The sequence below is a fragment of the Eptatretus burgeri genome, chromosome 13 (assembly GCF_056783735.1).
Source record: "Eptatretus burgeri isolate ZD-2024b chromosome 13, Ebu_testis_v1, whole genome shotgun sequence".
Classification (NCBI taxonomy): domain Eukaryota; kingdom Metazoa; phylum Chordata; class Myxini; order Myxiniformes; family Myxinidae; genus Eptatretus; species Eptatretus burgeri.
The window spans coordinates 72640544-72659479 of NC_140973.1; the positions used below are offsets into that span (position 1 = coordinate 72640544).

General features: G+C 43.7%; 2 protein-coding genes across 7 annotated transcripts in view; one reads left to right on the forward strand and one right to left on the reverse strand.

The window, feature by feature from the left end:
- EDEM1 (ER degradation enhancing alpha-mannosidase like protein 1) overlaps window positions 1–3029 on the reverse strand; it is a 106537-nt gene extending 103508 nt beyond the window's left edge. For 2 of the 6 annotated variants that reach the window (XM_085852976.1, XM_085852977.1), the window contains exons 1-2: window positions 2616–3029; window positions 2402–2474 (exon numbers count right to left, since the gene is read on the reverse strand). In XM_085852976.1, coding sequence (XP_085709102.1) covers window positions 2402–2474; window positions 2616–2929 — 387 coding nt within the window. In that variant the 5' untranslated portion in view covers window positions 2930–3029. Of the gene's footprint in view, window positions 1–2401; window positions 2475–2615 lie in introns of those variants that run through there. The other 4 variants (XM_085852981.1, XM_085852975.1, XM_085852979.1 and 1 more) reach the window with 4 other exon arrangements.
- Window positions 3030–3243: 214 nt separating this feature from the next.
- The window catches only part of LOC147014753 (dipeptidyl peptidase 1-like), a 37617-nt gene continuing 21924 nt past the window's right edge, over window positions 3244–18936 (forward strand). Inside the window, exons 1-4 of the mRNA XM_085852982.1 lie at window positions 3244–3396; window positions 7419–7593; window positions 9552–9697; window positions 17365–17525. Of these exons, the coding sequence (XP_085709108.1) occupies window positions 7434–7593; window positions 9552–9697; window positions 17365–17525 (467 nt within the window). The 5' untranslated portion in view covers window positions 3244–3396; window positions 7419–7433. The remainder of the gene's footprint in view (window positions 3397–7418; window positions 7594–9551; window positions 9698–17364; window positions 17526–18936) is intronic.

An 18936-nucleotide genomic window follows, 5' to 3' on the forward strand; every position in this document is an offset into this window, starting at 1 on the left:
ACAGTTCCTTTCCAAAAGTGAACACACCCCGTGCCCACACCGTTCAGTTCCAAAAGTGAACACCCACTCCGTGCCCACACAGTTCCTTTCCAAAAGTGAACACACCCCGTGCCCACACCGTTCAGTTCCAAAAGTGAACACACACTCCGTACCCACACAGTTCCATTCCAAAAGTGAACACACCCTGTGCCCACACAGTTCCTTTCCAAAAGTGAACACACACCCCGTGCCTACACAGTTCCATCCCAAAAGTGAACACACTCTGTGCCTACACAGTTCCGTCCCAAAAGTGAACACACCCCGTGCCCACACAGTTCCATTCCAAAAGTGAACACACCCCGTGCCCACACAGTTCCATTCCAAAAGTGAACACACACCCCGTGCGCACACTGTTCCGTTCCAAAAGTGAACACACCCCGTGCCCACACAGTTCCGTTCCAAAAGTGAACACACCCCATGCCCACACCATTCCGTTCCAAAAGTGAACACACACCCTGTGCCCACACAGTTCCGTTCCAAAAGTGAACACACCCCGTGCCCACACCGTTCCGTTCCAAAAGTGAACACACACCCCGTGCCCACACCGTTCCGTTCCAAAAGTGAACACACACCCCGTGCCCACACAGTTCCGTTCCAAAAGTGAACACACACCCCATGCCCACACAGTTCCGTTCCAAAAGTGAACACACACCCCGTGCCCACACCGTTCCGTTCCAAAAGTGAACACACACCCCGTGCCCACACAGTTCCGTTCCAAAAGTGAACACACACCCTGTGCCCACACAGTTCCGTTCCAAAAGTGAACACCCACTCCGTGCCCACACAGTTACGTTCCAAAAGTGAACACACCCCGTGCCCACACAGTTCCTTTCCAAAAGTGAACACACACCCCGTGCCCACACAGTTCTGTGCCAAAAGTGAACACACCCCATGCCCACACCGTTCCATTCCAAAAGTAAACACACACCCCGTGCCCACACAGTTCTGTGCCAAAAGTGAACACACACCCCATGCCCACACAGTTCTGTTCCAAAAGTGAACACACACCCCGTGCCCACACAGTTCCTTTCCAAAGGTGAACACACCCCGTGCCCACACCGTTCCGTTCCAAAAGTGAACACACACCCCATGCCTACATGGTTCCATCCCAAAAGAGAACACACACTCTGTGACTACGCAGTTCCAACCCAAAAGTGAACACACCCCATGCCCACACAGTTCCATCCCAAAAGTGAACACACACTCTGTCCCTACACAGTTCAATCTCAAAAGTGAACACACCCCATGCCCACACCATTCCGTTCCAAAAGTGAACACACACCCCGTGCCCACACCGTTCCGTTCCAAAAGTGAACACACACCCCGTGCCTCCACAGTTCTTTTGCAAAAGTGAACACAGACCCCGTGCCCACACCGTTCCTTTCCAAAAGTGAACACACACCCCATGCCTACACAGTTCCATCTCAAAAGTGAACACACACCCCATGCCCACACAGTTCTGGTCCAGGTCAGATTTTCACTCTCGATGTCGTCATAAGATGTGTGGGGAAAATAAACGTAAAATAACGAACACAATTAAATATATATATATTAATATTTCGGCACGCCCCTTTCTTTGTTCCACCATCCGATTTTTGTTACTGCATGAAATGAAACAAGATTTGGCACATATACTAATGATATTATTGTCTTCCTTAAGAGGCCCCTCAAAATTCGTTTTGATGCATTTTCACAAACTCCAACGGATTCCATTCAAATTCGGTACGATTATGGCTTTTGGTCCAACTTAGGTCATTAGCTATAAATTTTTCCATAACACTTCCGATATTCGAAAAAAATCGATAAATCGATATCCCTTATGGGATTTTCCATTCAAATGCACTCAAGTTTCAGGCCTACGGGGGACGCAAATTTCCACTTTGCCCCGGGCGCTGTTTACCTCCACTACGCCAAGCTGTTAGGGTTAGGGTTAGGGTTTGGGTGAGTGTTAGGGTTAGGGTTAGGGTTAGGGTTAGGGTTAGGGTTAGGGTTAGGGTTATTCCCCTAACAGCTATTCATGAAATTTGCAAGAAAGCCCGGGCAACACCAGGCTTTATTGCTTGTGTGTGTGTGTGTATATATATATATATAAATAAATAAATACCACACTTCAAAATAAAACAGCCTGTTCCCCACCACGTTCCCCACCACGTTCCCCACCACGTTCCCCACCACGTTCCCCACCACGTTCCCCACCACGTTCCCCACCACGTTCCCCACCACGTTCCCCACCACGTTCCCCACCACGTTCCCCACAATGTTCCCCACCACGTTCCCCACCCCGAGCTCATGAAATCATTCCTTTAAAACACGTCACGTGTGTAATTTGTTTACATTGCAGGTAAAAACACCAGGTACTTACAGCGAGAGTATCCAAAACGTCGATCAAGGTGAGTGAATAGTTTCCCAGAACGTCGTTGATGTTAATGTTGGACCTGGCGGTGGTAAGTGGTGGTAAGTGGTGGTGGTAGTAGTAGAGTTAAACAGGGATTACAAATAAACAAGAGTTCCCACACAATCGACATCGCAGAGACTTTGCATTTCCAGGAATCACAGGTGAAGGAGCATCTACTTACGGGTCGTCCCAGTCGGGTCCTCTTCCCGAGCACTCAATGGGGTTGAGTTCGTCCGCGGGGAACGCGAACTTCATGTAGTTCTCGTAGCCGAAGTAAAACATCTTCCTGGCATCTTCACGGAGCTTCAGACGCTGCGATTCCGCCAAAGGTCCGTAAGGTTGTCGGTAGAATCCCGCGTACGCGGGATACCCTCCCCAACCCGACTCCAGACGAGCCTCCTCACTCGGATCTCTCTCAGAGCTTTCAGGCTCCACCAGAGCGAGCGTCGCCACCGTTACCATGACAACAAGCGTCGCTGTACCGGGAACCAGCATGACGGTCCGGACGAGCGGACCAACTACCGAAGAGTTGATGAATCAACAAGCACCATGATCGTATCCGCGCCACGTGTGGGGGCGTGCCGCCGTGGAGACTATCGTCCAATAGGAAGAGCGTAGTGACGTAGCTGCGTTCGTCAGGGCGAGGAACAGCCAATCAACGTTTGCGATGACCCGGAATAGCCGAGGCCCAATGGGTACGGCGCGCGTGGCCCAAAGGCAAAATCAACGGATATACGTCACGTCATATAAACTCGAGGGATATATATGTTTTAATGAGTTACGTTGCATTAAATTAATTTTCAAATATTTACGTAAATTTTTTTTGAAGTCGTTCGGAAAAGTTATTTGCGCAACTTATCGTTGTCAACCTTGTTGCATTTGGAATTTTTAAACAGTCTTATGCGGTGTATAAAATTATGGCCCTTCTTCCGATGACGCCGACAGGGTACGACGGTGATCCGGTCAGTATTCGATGACGTCATCGGCGTCATGGACATGGTAGTTTGTGTCCGTCACTGCGTTCGATCGTCTCGGAGAATGGACAGTTGGGAAAGGGAGGTTGAGGCTTTGAGGGGTCAGGGTCAGGACTTGAAGAAGAGGACAGATGTCTGAGGTGGTGGAGGGAGGGGTAGAGACGGGACATCGAGCTGGCAGAGGGTGTTTGAAGACGCGGCTGGCGTTTAGGGGCTGAAGAAGAAGGGTTCATACTTGAAGTGGAATTTTTAGATAACGTGGAATTTTTAGCCACGTCTCGAACTTGGCTCCAAGAGAGCTTCTTTTTCTTCCTCTCACTAAGGATCATCATCTTCTTTTTCTGCTTCTTCAACCTTTAGTACTCGGCTCTTTCATATACACGATCCGGATCTCCTTAAATACTAAACACCTGTACACATCCTCACATTGACGGTGCCTTTTGAGAGCGTCTGTCATTAACTTTCAAATATATTCGGACATTTGCTTTAAAGTTTCGAAAAGTTCACGTTACGATTTAAAGATTATTACATTTAATGTGTTATAATTTCGTAAATACACGATTTTCTCGTCATGAACAACGATCGTCCATGACGGGTCTCGCTATTGGCTCCATCAAGGCACGTGACGAAATATCGGAAGTTGTTGGTGTTTTTTTTTTTCTTTCTTCTTCTTCTTCTTGTTCTTCTTCTGGTGAAGACAAAACCTTTAGGACACGGTTCTTGGACACATTTGTCCTTGTTCCATTATGGGTTCCTGCCATTATGCTGTCATTCAGGGCCGAATTAAAACAGCCCAGGACCCTTGCCACTGAATCTGTAAAGGGCCCTCCTCACCTGGCTGGTATTGACCAAAAAATCCGAATTTCAAATAAAAGCCAAATTTATTGATTGGCAGATGTGCAAGCCCCCATCATGCAAGGCAGATGTGCAAGAATTGCAAGTACAATTTTAAAATATTTATTGAACAAATAAACATTAATTATATGTGCCAGCACACAGGAGATCCTGGACAGACAGATTTACTCCAGATCTCATAACATAACCGGAGAATCTTCATCTTTATATAGTTTCCAGTAAGACACAGTTTTTTATTTATAATTTACTGATGCTAACGCCAGTTTGCCCGGTCTTGACAATTTCCAGGTGAACCTTATCTTTAGTCTTCTTTGACAGCTCCTGCTTAAATGGTTGGAACACACATTCAAACCCAGACATATTAATCGCACAGAATGCTAGAATGACGTCAAATGCCAACCCTAATGGCCATGAAAACAAGGTTCCATCTTATGTAGGTTAAAAATCAGTCTGCTTCTCCAAAAACTAGGAAGATATATTATCTTGAAGCGAACAGAGCTTCATGAATACATCAGGACACCTTCGCAAATCCACATTCCAACTTGTTTGTATCTGTTTTAAAAATTCCTTCAGATAGCTTTTAAAATGATAGGCAATTCTTCTTTATATTCAACTTACTGACAAAGTTCAACCTGTTTACACATTTAATATACGGGTCATCTTTCCATACAGAGGAGAAATATAATTATGTTAATTCCAAATGGATACAAACTTAAAAAGAATCATGTCATATTTGAGTACATTTATTTCAGGATTAATATATTTTATTTTAATATAAGGTTTTAATCATCATCAATTTATTTTATCACCCCCAAACCCATCATGATAAAATGTTTCTACACAATCCAGGCCTACTGTCATTGAGGACATTCCTAGGAAACTCCGTAAATGTTCCACATTTTAATGGGAACTAATTCTCTTACAACAGCCTTGTGGAACCGGATTAGCTGCTAGTTGAATATAAACGTTTCTTCCTTCTTCCTTTAAAAGCATTTTAAAACATTTTTAATGCTTCACTTTTTTTGGTATACAGAATCAATGCTCGTGGAAGAGCTAGAACACTGAAGGGATCAGGATGAAACAGAACTAGAGGAACAACACAAACAGGGGGAAACACCAACAGCACCAACAGGAGGATAAAATAAAGCTAGACTTGGAAAAATACTTGAATGAGGGGTAGGAAGACAAAACGGGCAATTTGGATGGAGAGTTTGGGGGTGGGGGAGGGTTGGGTTAACAGGCTCAAAAAGATCATGGTTTTGAATGGGGGATGATGTGACATGATGGTGAACAGCTGTCTTCAAGACTTGGAGGGACGAATGTGATTGAAGAGAATGTGGAAGTTGGTTACACAGGTTGGAAAAAAGAGAAACAAATGTGTGGAAGTGAGCAGTGATTTTGGATTTTGAGAGTTTCAGGAGAAGGGGGTTGATTATGGACTGTGTGCACTCTGCAGAAATCTGGGAGGTATAAGGGGACAAAGCACGAAAAGAGCAGAGGGTGTAAGACCAGAAAATACAGAGACCACCAACCTGTCTGCGATGGGAAAATGATAGGCCCGTAGACTCAGCTTCATAGCAAGATATTCTCATAATATTGAAGACCTTTGTTTCCAGTGCTTCAAGCTGAGCAAGGTGTGAGGCAGGGGCACCAGCTCAAAGGGGAGAGCAGTACTCCATCAAGCTGCAGATGAAGGTCTTGTCAGTGGATAGGAGTTCAGGTGTGCCAAGAAACGATGCATGGTGCCCAGTAGATTTTTTTCATCTCTTGTTAAAAGATGTGTGTGTATGTGTGTTAGCGTTGTATGCACTGCCGCCACTTGCTCGTATTAACAGGAAATGGTAGGAACTCGACACCTCGCATCCACGGATATGTCTCGCATTTTTTGTGAGTCCGATTTGCATCCAGGAACACAACAATTATGGTTAACCATTTTGGAATTGCCACGTTTAGTTTAAATGCTGAAAATTATGTTCAATAGACTATTTGACTTCCACATTTCTCTCTCACAACGTCAGGTTAAAAACACCCGCACTAGCAGAAGGGAGTCACTGAAAATGCACACACAGCGCATTCAAGAAAAGCCTCGTTTAGCATTTATTCATCATTTCGAAACTCCTGTGTTATACACAATATAAAATTATAATACGTCACCCTCCAACCTCCACCGTTTCGACATGAGAGCTTAAAATACATGAAATAGGAATGTAGAATGATAAAAGTTTCATGTGCGGCTCGATGGACAGTAAGAGAACAAAGTTGAAACTCGATATCTGCGATTGCTAAGGGCAAGCCTCTCTCAGCTGGGGAGGCTTACTCTTGGCAATCGCCTGCGATTTGACCTTGGCGCACGATCCAATGATGGCCATATTTTCTTCGGACTGCTGTATGGGCTTGACCTTCAACATTTTGGGATAAGAGTGCAAATTAAGAAAATGTGTCCCCATGCACAATGTATCCATAAAACTGATCATGAAAATATGAGGAAAACTATTCAAATAATCTTTTTTTTTTTAAGGTGTTTTTTTTGTTGTTAATTAGGTCACAATCTCACAAAAGTAGGTGACGAACACGAATGAAATGTCAGGTACATAACTTCATTACAGATCCACTATTATGATGCAAGAAGTTTTATTTATTTATTTATTTTGTTTTATTTCATTTTTTCAGACTGCCATTTGACCTTGATCCTTAACCCGGATGAGTATGCTGTAAACTCAACGCAAATGTACCTTGCTCTAGGCTATCGGGAGAGGGCAATTTAGTTCCAATTGCACAAACCTTAGTCGAGTTTTGATGAAAAATATTAAAACGTCGATATTTAGGTCATGACCTTAAAAGTTGGCTATGGCAAAAATATAATAAAGGCAAACGTTTTATTCACATTATTGAGGCATAATTTCATTCCAGAAGTCCCAGCTGGCTCCAAGACACAGTTCTGAAATTGGGAGTGCAGGAAGAAGAAAAAAAAACCCTAAATGGTCGTTTCGTACTCTTAGGAATTTAAGAAACTCTGGGATAGCATTACAAGTTGTGAGCACTAATTGTAGAAACCAACCTTGCAACAGTTATAAGCCTCCCCCTATCCCACATTCTAAGAAAAGGTATTGCACAACATTGTCTTTCTTGTCGCAACACAACATTCTTGCACACAGTGAAGGGTGAAGAGGATGAATGCGCTATGGCTCCTGATGCTCCTGGGGGTCGCAGCACCACCCGCAGCAACCGACATCCCCGTGAGCTGCATGTACTCAGACATTTTGGGTTCGTGGCGTTTCTTCATTTCCAAAGCACCCTTGGGTCGCGACAGCAACTGCTCGGCCGGACCCGGTGGGTCTCCATGAAATCCGGCTTGGATCATGATGGTGCTTTGTGGTCTCTCCGCAGAAGCTTTTTGCATGTTTTTTTTTGTTCAAGATTTTAAATACACCTTTTCATTATCCCACGGTATTAATTGAGGCAATTGTCTGTCTCTATGCGTGTACGTCTGAAAATCATATTAAAAACAGGGCTGGCTCGATCTTCCCAAATTTTGCACACGTGTTGGTAGTACCCAGGAGCAGGTCATGGGCACCAGGGAAAAAGTAGAAATAAAAAAACCACCCCCCCCTCCCCTTGTGAGAGAGTTGCGGGTTAGACGATTTTCAATTTATGCCTGTATTCGTGCCACAGTGCATGGTTTACTATTTTCCTTGCCTTTCACTACAAAAGTTGAAATGCGATAAGACAAATAGCAAGGGGTACATCAATGGAATGCGTTATGTTGGGATGGGTGACCAACTATACTGTCAACCAGTCAAAGCTGACATCTGGTGTTTCACAGGCAGAGTGATTCATCAATGTGTGTACCGTCCATCGGATGGGCGTTAAACAGTCGTCCCGTCTGCCAGCATTCGTTGGTGGACGTTAAAGATTCCACGGTGTCCTTTGCGAAGAGTAGGTGAGCTATTGCTGGCCCTCTGAGTAAATTACAAATTCCTGCCAGAACCAGCAGAGGACACCACATCAGCGGCACAGCCTTGTCCAGAGCCAGTGATGCTACCCCCTCAGCTATGTGATACATACGAACGAAGAACTGACAATGTGAGAGCAGAATGCTCATACTCATGCTCTGTTGCTTTCCTCAACATTTCTGGCCTCCAGTTCTTTCGTCCTCTTTACTACGGGCTTTCAACTCTTTCATCATACAAGACATACTCTAAAACCTGTGTGGCTGCTGGTTGCATCATTTTCTTGATGTTGATGTTGATGCAGTGCCCTCCATTACCAGTGCATTGGTACTCATTTCACCAACCTCAGAAGGATGACAGGCTGAGTCAACCCACCTGGTGTTGATTCAACGGTAGACGGGCTTAAACTCGAGACCCTAAGATCTTAAGACAGCCACCTTAACCGCGAAGCAAACACTAGGTTATAAACTTGCAATAAGCAGCATGGTAATTTTCACAATCGGCACCAGTAATAGTTACTCGATTTATGACTTGCAGTGTTTTTATTATTCCTCCATTTGTAGTTTAACCTCCATGATTCAATCGATGACATCTAAGGATATTTGCTTTCCAGATTAGATAGCCGAGACAAATCGATTGTAACCTCGTGCTTCATGTATCACATGCTGGTGACTTCACAAGAAATTGTCCAGCACAAAAGGGGCAGTTTATTATTTATTAATTATTTATTTATTTGTTTGGGATTTGATTGAAAGACTGATTGCTGGGTGGATGATTCAGTGGAGGCTAAGTTTAAATCGTATATCATTAAGTAAGCTAGCTGTTATATTGCCAATAATTTACCAAGAATCCACAATGCAAGAGATATCATTTCTAATCTATATTGCAACAGAGATGTTTGGCTGGCTGTCTCTTGTAGCCAAATTTTTCTCAGAGATAACCAAATGGATCTTTATCAAACTTTCAGAGGTTCATCAGTGAGAGCTGGCGAGGGTTTTAGGCAACAAAACAAAAAAAATTCAATTTTTTTTCATTACTCGAAAGTGCCTAAGCCTTTGTAGCTATGTGAAAGGTGATATTAAATTATCCCTGACCCCATTCCTTAGTGGGTGTAGGGAAGTGTTTTTGGCCCCCACAAAATAAAATAGAAGAAAAAAAAAAAAAAGAAGAAAACTTGATTTCTTCAAAATGCCAACAGGATTAGAACCGGGCAATGCCCAGTACCCCTGCTAATTATCAATATGGTTGATTTACATTCAAGCTAATATCTTGATATCAGAAAAGGAAGTTTTGATTGGGTCACCATGTACTATTTGCCTTCAATGTCCCACCTGGCAGGTTCTGAGACCAACCAGGAAGTGATTAGGCTACAAAAGCTCAACATTGCCATGGATGAGCATGGAAAGGAGGGAACCTTTACCCTCGTCTACAATCAAGGGTTTGAAGTAGATCTGGCTGGATACAAGTGGTTCGCTTTCTTCCCTGTAAGTCGAATTTTTTTTTGTTTGTTTGTTTTTTAATACGAGTTGTAGTGTTTTTCTTTTACAACCAAAGTCATGTCTATACGCATGTAGACCTTAATAATCCATGGCTCCTCTCTTAAAAGAATCGACCTTTGAGACGTTGCAATGGTTAAATGACTCCACTCCTTCTTTGACTCCCACTACCCAGCTCTTTGATTGCTAAATCAATATCCCAAATCGAAAAACTATATCTTGCAATAGCGCCTTGAGTAACCCCAATGTACGAGTAACTAAGTTTGAGTAACTCGTACATTGCCTACATGTGTGCAAACTTTTATTATTGCAGCTCTGTGGAGGGTGGGGGTTAGAATCCAATATAGCTGCTTTAGAGAAGGTTTGGTCCGTGTGTGTGTGTGTGTGTGTGTGTGTGTGTGTGTGTGTGTGTGTGTGTGTGTGTGTGCGTGCGTGCGTGCGTGCGTGCACGTGCACGCACGCTGACTGCAATCTAAATTAAACATAATATTGAGAAGATCAGGGAGCACAAGGAAATCCTTATTCTCTTGGGTTTTTAGTCCCCTATTTGATAGCAAGTATGGGACTTTGGAAATGAAGTAAAAATGCTAAAGAGGCTTTCCAAAACGTCTTTCCAATTACAGACGTCCATTAAGGCCCTGTCACACCTTGACGATTTAGCCAACGTATGCCTGACATATGCAAAATTGAGCTAAAATGCCGGCACACGTCGAATACGTTATGGGTAAGTTTGTATACGTTAAGAGCATGCTGAAAAACACTGCCATACGTCGTAGTACGCTGGCTTTCATCGTTGTACTTTGCGGTTGTCCTCAAATTTTAGCATGCTTGAAATTTTACGACGTATGCCAGCGTATGACTCACACGTTCCGCTACGCTGGCCATAAGTTGTAGGCACGTTATGCGATCGTTGACACACGTCGACACACGCTACTTGTAAGTTACTCATAAGTCAAAGCACGTCGAGGTAATGATTAGCATACCCGAAACTTATTTATAACCTATGAGTGACGTGTTGTAGGCATGTTACATGATCGTTGACACACGTCGAGGCACGTTACTTGTAAGTTACTCATAAGTCGAAACACGTCGAGGTAATGCTTAGCGTACCCAAAACTTATTTCTAACCTATGAGTAACGTGCTTTGAACCGATGTGTAACGTACCTCCAACGCATATTGACGTATGTAGATGTATTTGATTGACGTCTTCCGGACGACCACAGAACTTACTGAACATGTTTCTAATTTACAGCGACCATATAATGGTGTATTGGCAGCGTTTTAAAAAAAAAACAAAAAAAAAACAATAACTTCCGATATTTTGTCACGTGCCGTTACGTCACATCCGATTGCCTCTTCAGTTTGCTCATGTCTTATTCTTAGTTCCTCCTCTGTGAATATTTTCTGTTTGAGGATATTGTCAAGTCGACGTCGAAACTTAAAAGCAGATGTCCGAATATATTTTGAAATTCGTGATAGACTAAAAAAAACAATTAAAAAAAACAACAACAACAACTTCAGATATTTCGTCACGTGCCTTCACGGAGCCAAGGAGGAGAAAATAAGTTTCGGGTATGCTAATCATTACCTCGACGTGTTTCGACTTATGAGTAACTTACAAGTAACTTGTGTCGACGGGTGTCAACGATCGCATATCGTGCCTACAACTTATTCCCAGCGTAGCGGAACGTGTGAGCCATACGGCGAGTACGTCGTAAAATTTTCAGCATGCTTGAAATTTCACGATGTACTAAACGTACCACGAAATATGACAGCGTACTTCATCGTTTTTCAGCGTGCTCTTAACGTATACACAACTTACCCATAACGTATTCGACGTGTGCCAGCGTTTTAGACACATTGTTCATAGGTCGGCATACGCTGGTTAAATCGTCAAGGTGTGACTGCGTGGTTGACACTTCCAATTCTCAGGCGGTTATGATTTAAATCGGCGTGCGGCAGGTTTTTAACAGAGAACGCCACGAGTTCGTCGGCGATACGTGCAGCGCTATGCCTAAGTTAAACTATCGCTGGGCATAGGTTGTGAACGCCGACAACAGGCTAAGCATTCGTTGGTATAAGTTATCTATAAGAAAACGAAACATTCTGTGCCCGTTACTAATTAGTCCGGGAGCCAACCTGTGTACGAGGCTGTTTTAGGGTTGGACCTTACAGCCTCTGCTATAAAATTTTACACCCCCAGGATGTTTAGATATATGTTTGCAGTTCATGAAAACCAATGTTGGCAATTCATAAGCTCTTGCGAAAAATTTTGGCGGACGTTTTTGTTTGAGGAAGATTTGAAAAATTTGATAAAACAGCAATTGTCAATAAAATTTCTAAAAAAATTAAAAAATCACATTCATGAAAAATAAATGTGAACTAAATGTAAGAATTCAATCAGTGCATTGTAAAATGACAAAAAAAAATTGCCTTTGTGGAAGTAAACCTCGTAAAAGTACATAATTTTGTGAAAAATGCCTTAAAAATAACGTTTTTTGAAGATGGCCTTTAGAACTTTTCTTATCATAGGCAGATGCTGCATTAGAATACTAATTTCTCTTAATGTGATATGAACTGGAGGTATCCATGGCTAATTAAAACAGCAAATTTGAGTGAGTTCTATCAATTTTTAAAGAGAAAATTAACATTTTTGTCAACCAAAGTTACCCCTACCCCCAAAATCCTCTTACTCTATTGAACACAGTTCGGTTAAGGTTTGCTAGATCCAGGTTGGGTACTTCACAGTTCACTCTTCCAAAGGAAAATTCAATGGTGTTTGGAGTGACATGGCCCTGGAGCAGACATACAACAATGAAGGGAAGACATCTCTGTTCAAAGGCATATCTCAGGCACCAGCTGCTCGAGATAAATATGTGAAGACAGCACCATTTCTCACAGCTGTATCAGAGAACATAAAGTCTATGGCTAATCTAGGCCAACAGGAATCTACTCATCATTGAGAAACACATAAGCAGGCAACAGAAGAACATATGCATGTTGAGGAGATCAAGAAAGTGATATGCCAGCAGATGATAAACCCATTCCAGTGTAACAACCAAGTGGATCTGCTCAATAGAGCAACTGGTGAGAAGGATGCTTCAAAAGACTTGGTCCATGCTCAAGCTAAGGGCATGGAAGCCATTATGAAAGCAGAAGAGGTGGTCTCTATTAAGATTGAACCACTGAAGCTGGTAACTTTCTCCTCACAGAAGAAATCAAACCCATCAAGGAAACAGAGTTTAATCAGGATCTATCAAGATGAGACTGCAACTACACGTGTGCTGTGTTTCTATCGAGATGCCGACCCAGTCACAAGACAGATTGCATTTTCCCATGAGTGGACAGACTATCCATCATCCCTGTTTGAGGTTGATCCACGCTTAGCACAGGGGTTTGTAATGCGCAAAGGCAACAAGTCTGATTTCGTGGCAGTGCTAATTGCTGAAGCTGAGCAGGATGTTGTTTTACAGCTGCCATCATTACCACAGAGTGACCTATACACAGTTTATCTGGTAGACACAATGGCATTTGTAAATAAATACCAAAAAATGGGTGCAAAAACATTTGGTGAACTTCCCCAGCTGTATCTTCGCAAGCTCCTTCAGTTCAAACCTGAAATGTGCAACTGTGTCAACATCATTGGTGATCAGGATGATTTTGATGATAGCCATACTTTGAAGGGTCATGAGCAGCAGAGGAGAAACCAGACAGACCAGGCAAGACAATTCTCACCATCCAAGAGTCTAGAAATTCCGGACTGGAATTTACTCATGAAGAATCCAAGAAATAAAGGAAATCTTCAGAACTTCATTGGCACTTCCCTTTGTGAGAGTCCTGAAGCTATTCCGGATGGAGTGACCATCATTCTTGGTGGTATGATGGAAAACAAAGGTCACACTCTTTCCATCACATCAGCATCAAGTTCAGTTCTGGACTTACCTTGTGAAGAACATGAAGAGGCAGACACAAGGATTATTGCTCATCTTGCATATTGTGTGGAATATCCTGATCACCATTGAGCTGTTGTGCATGCAACAGATACAGACATAATTATGCTGTGTATATATCACTTCTGCTGCTTGAACACATTGCAAGAACTCTGGATACAACGGCAGAATCAATACCTACCTATTCATGAGCTGGTAGAAGTGTTGAGCAAGAAGTACCAGAAAATCCTCTTGATGTCGCAGCCACACTTCTGTGCACATATGTGTTGTGTGGATGTGACACAGTGAGCTACTCATTCAGAAGGGGAAAAGAAGAGGTCAGGTCAGGTATGGGAGCATGTGCCAGAACAGCGCGTCGCTGCGTCCACTTTCCGCCGGTACTCCAGGGGCCTCCGTCTGGCCATCCCCCAGGCAGATGCCAGGCCCATCCCCATCTCCTTGAGATGATGGTCAACCTGCTGCAACCATGAGGCACGTGGTCGGCCCACTGGCCTCCTCCACTCATGAGACTCCCTCGCTGAGAGAATCTGGTGAGCAGGATCAGCGTCAGGAAAACGAGCCACATGTCCATACAGCCGCAGCTGACGCTCACGGACTATGCAGGTAACAAATCTCATCCGAGTCTCTCTCAGCAACCGCTCGTTGGACACAAAATCCGACCAGCGATAGCCAAGGATTCTTCGAAGAGACCTGGTACCAAAGGAATTAAGTCTCCGTCTCAGATCCTTGGTCAAAGTCCAAGTCTCGCACCCATAGAGCAAGACTGGAAGTACCAAGGACCTGAAGACTCGGACTTTCGTCCTCCCGCACAGGTACCGGCAGCGCCACACCCCATGATCCAGTAAATCCATGACTCCCCAGGCCCGACCCAGACGTCTATTGACCTCCGGCTCACAACCTGCGGAGACATGAATATCACTGCCAAGGTAAGTGAATCTATCCACGACCTCAACATCCTCACCACAAACAGACACAGACAGGACAGCAGCATCCAAGATGTCACCGAAAGCCTGGATCTTAGTTTTGACCCAAGAAATCCGTAATCCCAACGGCTCCGACTCCTCATTCAGCACCTCGAGGGCCCCCAAGAGGATGTCTAAAGTCTCCGCAAAGATGACTGCATCATCTGCAAAATCAAGGTCCGAGATCTTGACATTGCCAAACGATGCACCGCAACTTTATCTCTCCGACATCCTCCCTAAAATCCAGTCCATACAAGTGCTGAAAAGTGTGGGGGCAAGTACACATCCCTGACGAACTCCAGTAACAACTGGAAATAAGTCAGAGATGGTACCACCACACTCCACAGCACTCTCAGTACCAGAGTAGAGTTCAGACATCAGATTGATCAGTTTCGGTGGCACCCCACGAAGACCAAGAATTCTCCAGAGGACATCCCGATTCACTGAATCGAACGCTTTACAGAGATCAACATAGGCTGCAAGCAGCCCCTGCCGAAACTCTCGTCTGCGTTCGGTGAGGACACGAAGTGCAAGGATACGGTCAATCGTTGACCTCTTTGGTGTAAAGCCTGACTGTTCTGGACGCTGGTGCTCAAGCAGATGGTGGCGAACCCTATCAAGAATTATCCGAGCAAAGACCTTGCCCGGCACTGAGAGCAGCGTCACCCCTCGGTAGTTGTTGCAGTCTTGGCGATCACCCTTCCCTTTCCAGAGAGGGACAACAAGGCCCCTCTTCCAGTCAGTTGGGATGATGCCTGTGTTCCTGTGAAAAGAAGAGCGGCACAGGTTTCTCTGGGACTGATAGGAAACCTTCCCCACCTTGTTGATTTTGGAAGAGATAGTGAAATGGCAGCAACAGAATGTGTCATTGATGAGGCCAGAGTATACTGGACTGCTCTGCATGGCCAAAAAGGGTTCAGCTGTTTGGATACCCTCAGGCAGCATATGTTTGTCTCTTCAAAATTAGACCTTAGGTCACTGCCAGCAACAGAAGATGCGTTTTACTTCCTTGTTTCAAGAGCATTGTATCAATTGCTTCTGTATAGACGTGCACATCTCAGTGACCGAGCACTTCCCCCAGCCACAACATTTGGCAGAACCCTTATCAATGGAAAACTGGTCCCAATTCTCATGTCTAAGCCAGCCAAGCCAAACATAGACAAAACTGTGTCTTGCATGTGCAAATTATCCAAATGTCTGAAACGATGTTCATGCAAAAAGGCTGCTGTGCCTTGCTGAGTGACATGCATATGCCTTGGTCAGAGAGGTTCATGTGGTGGAGTTGTTTCAGAGAGTGACTCTTCCTCTGAAGAGGATGTTTCATGTCACAATATTGTGTTAATCCATTTCTAATTTTATCTTCCTTAAAACCATGGCATGTAAAAGTATGTTCTTGTTCCTGACCCCATTGATAGTCAAGCATTTCTGAGTTGCATAAATCTTTTGTTGTTTGACATATAACCTTGTCAATTGTAGGTAGGTTAAATCTACACCAATTGTGATATAGGAAATGAACTCCTCTTTAATATGAGGGGTCATTTGTGTATATAGGTTTAGTGGTTATGATTTTAGGACAATATGAATTACCCATACCCCCATCCTACATCTTCGCTTTTGCCAACATTTTGTTATCAGAGGGGGCTCGCAAAAGTGTTGACTGTGTTGTTGCGCAAGAGTTTCACCATTGCCAACATTGGTTTTCATATACTCAAAGGGTGTCTCTTTATGAAAATCAACACAAAAATTTTATAGCAGACCGGGCATTTTTTTTTTAATTTTGATCGGTTGGCTCCCGGACTAAATATGTTATGCATACGACCAACACGTTATGAATACGACCAAAACTTTTAAAAACCATCAAAATTTCAGCGTACGCCAACGTTTTACATACATTTTTATACGTTGCCATTGCTGGCTAAATCGTCAAGGTGCGACAGCACCTTTACATAAATCACCAAGAAAAAGTTTTGTTTTTTTTTAATATCTGGGGTGTGTTCAGTTACCAAGTTTATTTTAGAGCGCTCACCAAGTGGCTCAAGCACTCAAGCAAGCACTCCATTCAAAAGCGTTGATAAGGAATGGCTGGCTTGGCAAGTGCTAGCAAACTTGATAACTGAAACACCTCTGTTGTAGATTAATGTTGAGTGAAGAAGTGGGATCTGAATATTTTGATAGATTCCAAAGGTGTTTCATTGCAGTGTTATTATTATTTTTCCCATTGGTGGAAATTTTGGTGGCTCTACCATTTCTTAGCCAGCATTGTACTGCTCATCCCAAGTTGTCCTGTGGACATCAAGAGTCGGTCACAATGTGTTGACTGAAGTCACATGTACAGACCAGACTGGACAGACGAATTACCCCCACCATGAAGGATATTGGTGAACCAGATGGGGTTTTTTTTTTTTTTTTTTTTTACTGACTATGAGATGGTGCCATGGTAATTGTTCCTGAGACTTGTTTGGGTTTTGGAACCTTCAAATCCTAATACACTCATCTTCCTGTCTTCTGCTGAATTTTTAAACTTCCAACCTTTGGATAGTATCTGAGCATCCTTAGCAACCAATCAATCACCATTACATTTCACGTTCACATTATTCACCTTTTGGTTTGCAGAGAACTGGTATCATTGAGTGAGTGCTTCTCACCTACAAATTACATTGATCTCATCTCTATCTTCATAGCCGTTTATGTTGATAAAATGATGTTCTTACAGGTACTTAATGGCCTTGTTTCTAATGACAGTTCTCAGAAAGCAATGGGACAGTCATCAGCTACTGTGATAAGGCCACACCAGGATGGGTACACGATGTCTTGGATCGACAGTGGGGCTGTTTCTACGGGCAACGCATAGATCCACCAGCAAATAAAACTCCTCTCGTCTTCATCCACCATTCTTCAAAAAGGTTTGTTTTTTGTTTTGTTTTTGGACAATACATAGCTTTTTGTTCTGAAGTAGAGTATGCTGTCCACATTTGTCAACCAGAAGACATTGTGCCTTGGTAATTGATGAAGGATCAATTCGGCTTTAATTATTATTCATTATTAACTGACAACTGCAAGATAATAAATGCACATCTCGGTCACAATCTATGAAACGATGTAATTGATCATTGCAGTTGATAACTGACGTTTGTGAAAAATTGATTTAAATGTGAATATTAGGTGTATTTACGCAAAATAATATTTTGTGTATTGCGCACGGACTCATCCCATCTCGTTTTCAGTTATCCTACCCTTCTTCCCGCCCATGGTACACCGAACCCTGTGGTGAAGTGGATGCTCTGAAACAACTTGCCTTATCTTCCTGGAAAGCTAACACGACCGAAGGCAATCTCATTGCATTCCAAAAAGCCTGCACCAAGTTTGTGTCCACTCTCAGGAGAACCAAAAACAATATCTATCCAACATCAAGATTGAACTTTCAAACTTGTCTCCCTCCTCTAAAACCTGGTGGTGCCTTGTTAAATCTGTCTCTGGTGTATGCTGCCCCTCCACCCCTTCCCACACTTCAAATGGCACCACAGCTGACTCCGCTCAGGAGAAAGCCGAATGCCTCAATTCCTTTTGCTTCCAAATCTTGTGTTCCTTGTGTTCCTTGCCTCTCTCTCTTTCTGTACCCACCCTACCTATTTGCTCCAAACGGCTCCTGGGCTCTATGTTTTGCACCTGAGAAAGTGAAGTTAACCCTTGACTCTGATTCTGCCACTGGACCGGACGGCATCAGCTCATGTATCCTCAAAACAAAACAAAGCAGCAGCACACGGAGATAGGGGGGTGGGGGGGAGGGGGCACTACCAGCTGAGTTGAAGGACAAAATTGAGGGAGACTTGAACAAAACTATGGCAGGGGGAAGAAGGAGGGGTAGGGGAGGAACCCGTGGGGTTGACAAGATGGATACAGAAGGAAGCTTTCAGGAAGGAAAAACTAGAAATTTGGAACGAGGAGGGCTTTGAGGGTGGGGATAATGGGCGTAGAAAAGATCATGGTTTTTGGTGAGGGATGACATGAGATAGTGGTGAACAGTTGTCTTGACAACCTGGAGGGGAGAGCGAGATTGAAGAGAATGTGGAAGTTGGTTTCACAAATGGGGAAAAAAAATAGGAACAAATGAATGTCGGTGAGCAGTGATATTTGATTTTGGGAGTTTCACCGGAAGGGGGTTGATGGTGGACCATGTTCACTCTCCAGGAACCTCGGTGTGGTGGGGGGGGGTTGGGGGGGCAGAATGAGGAGAGCATACAAGACTAAAAAGGAGGCGGTAGAAGACAGAGTGACCACGTACCTGTCTGCAATGCGAAAGTGATTGGACTGTAG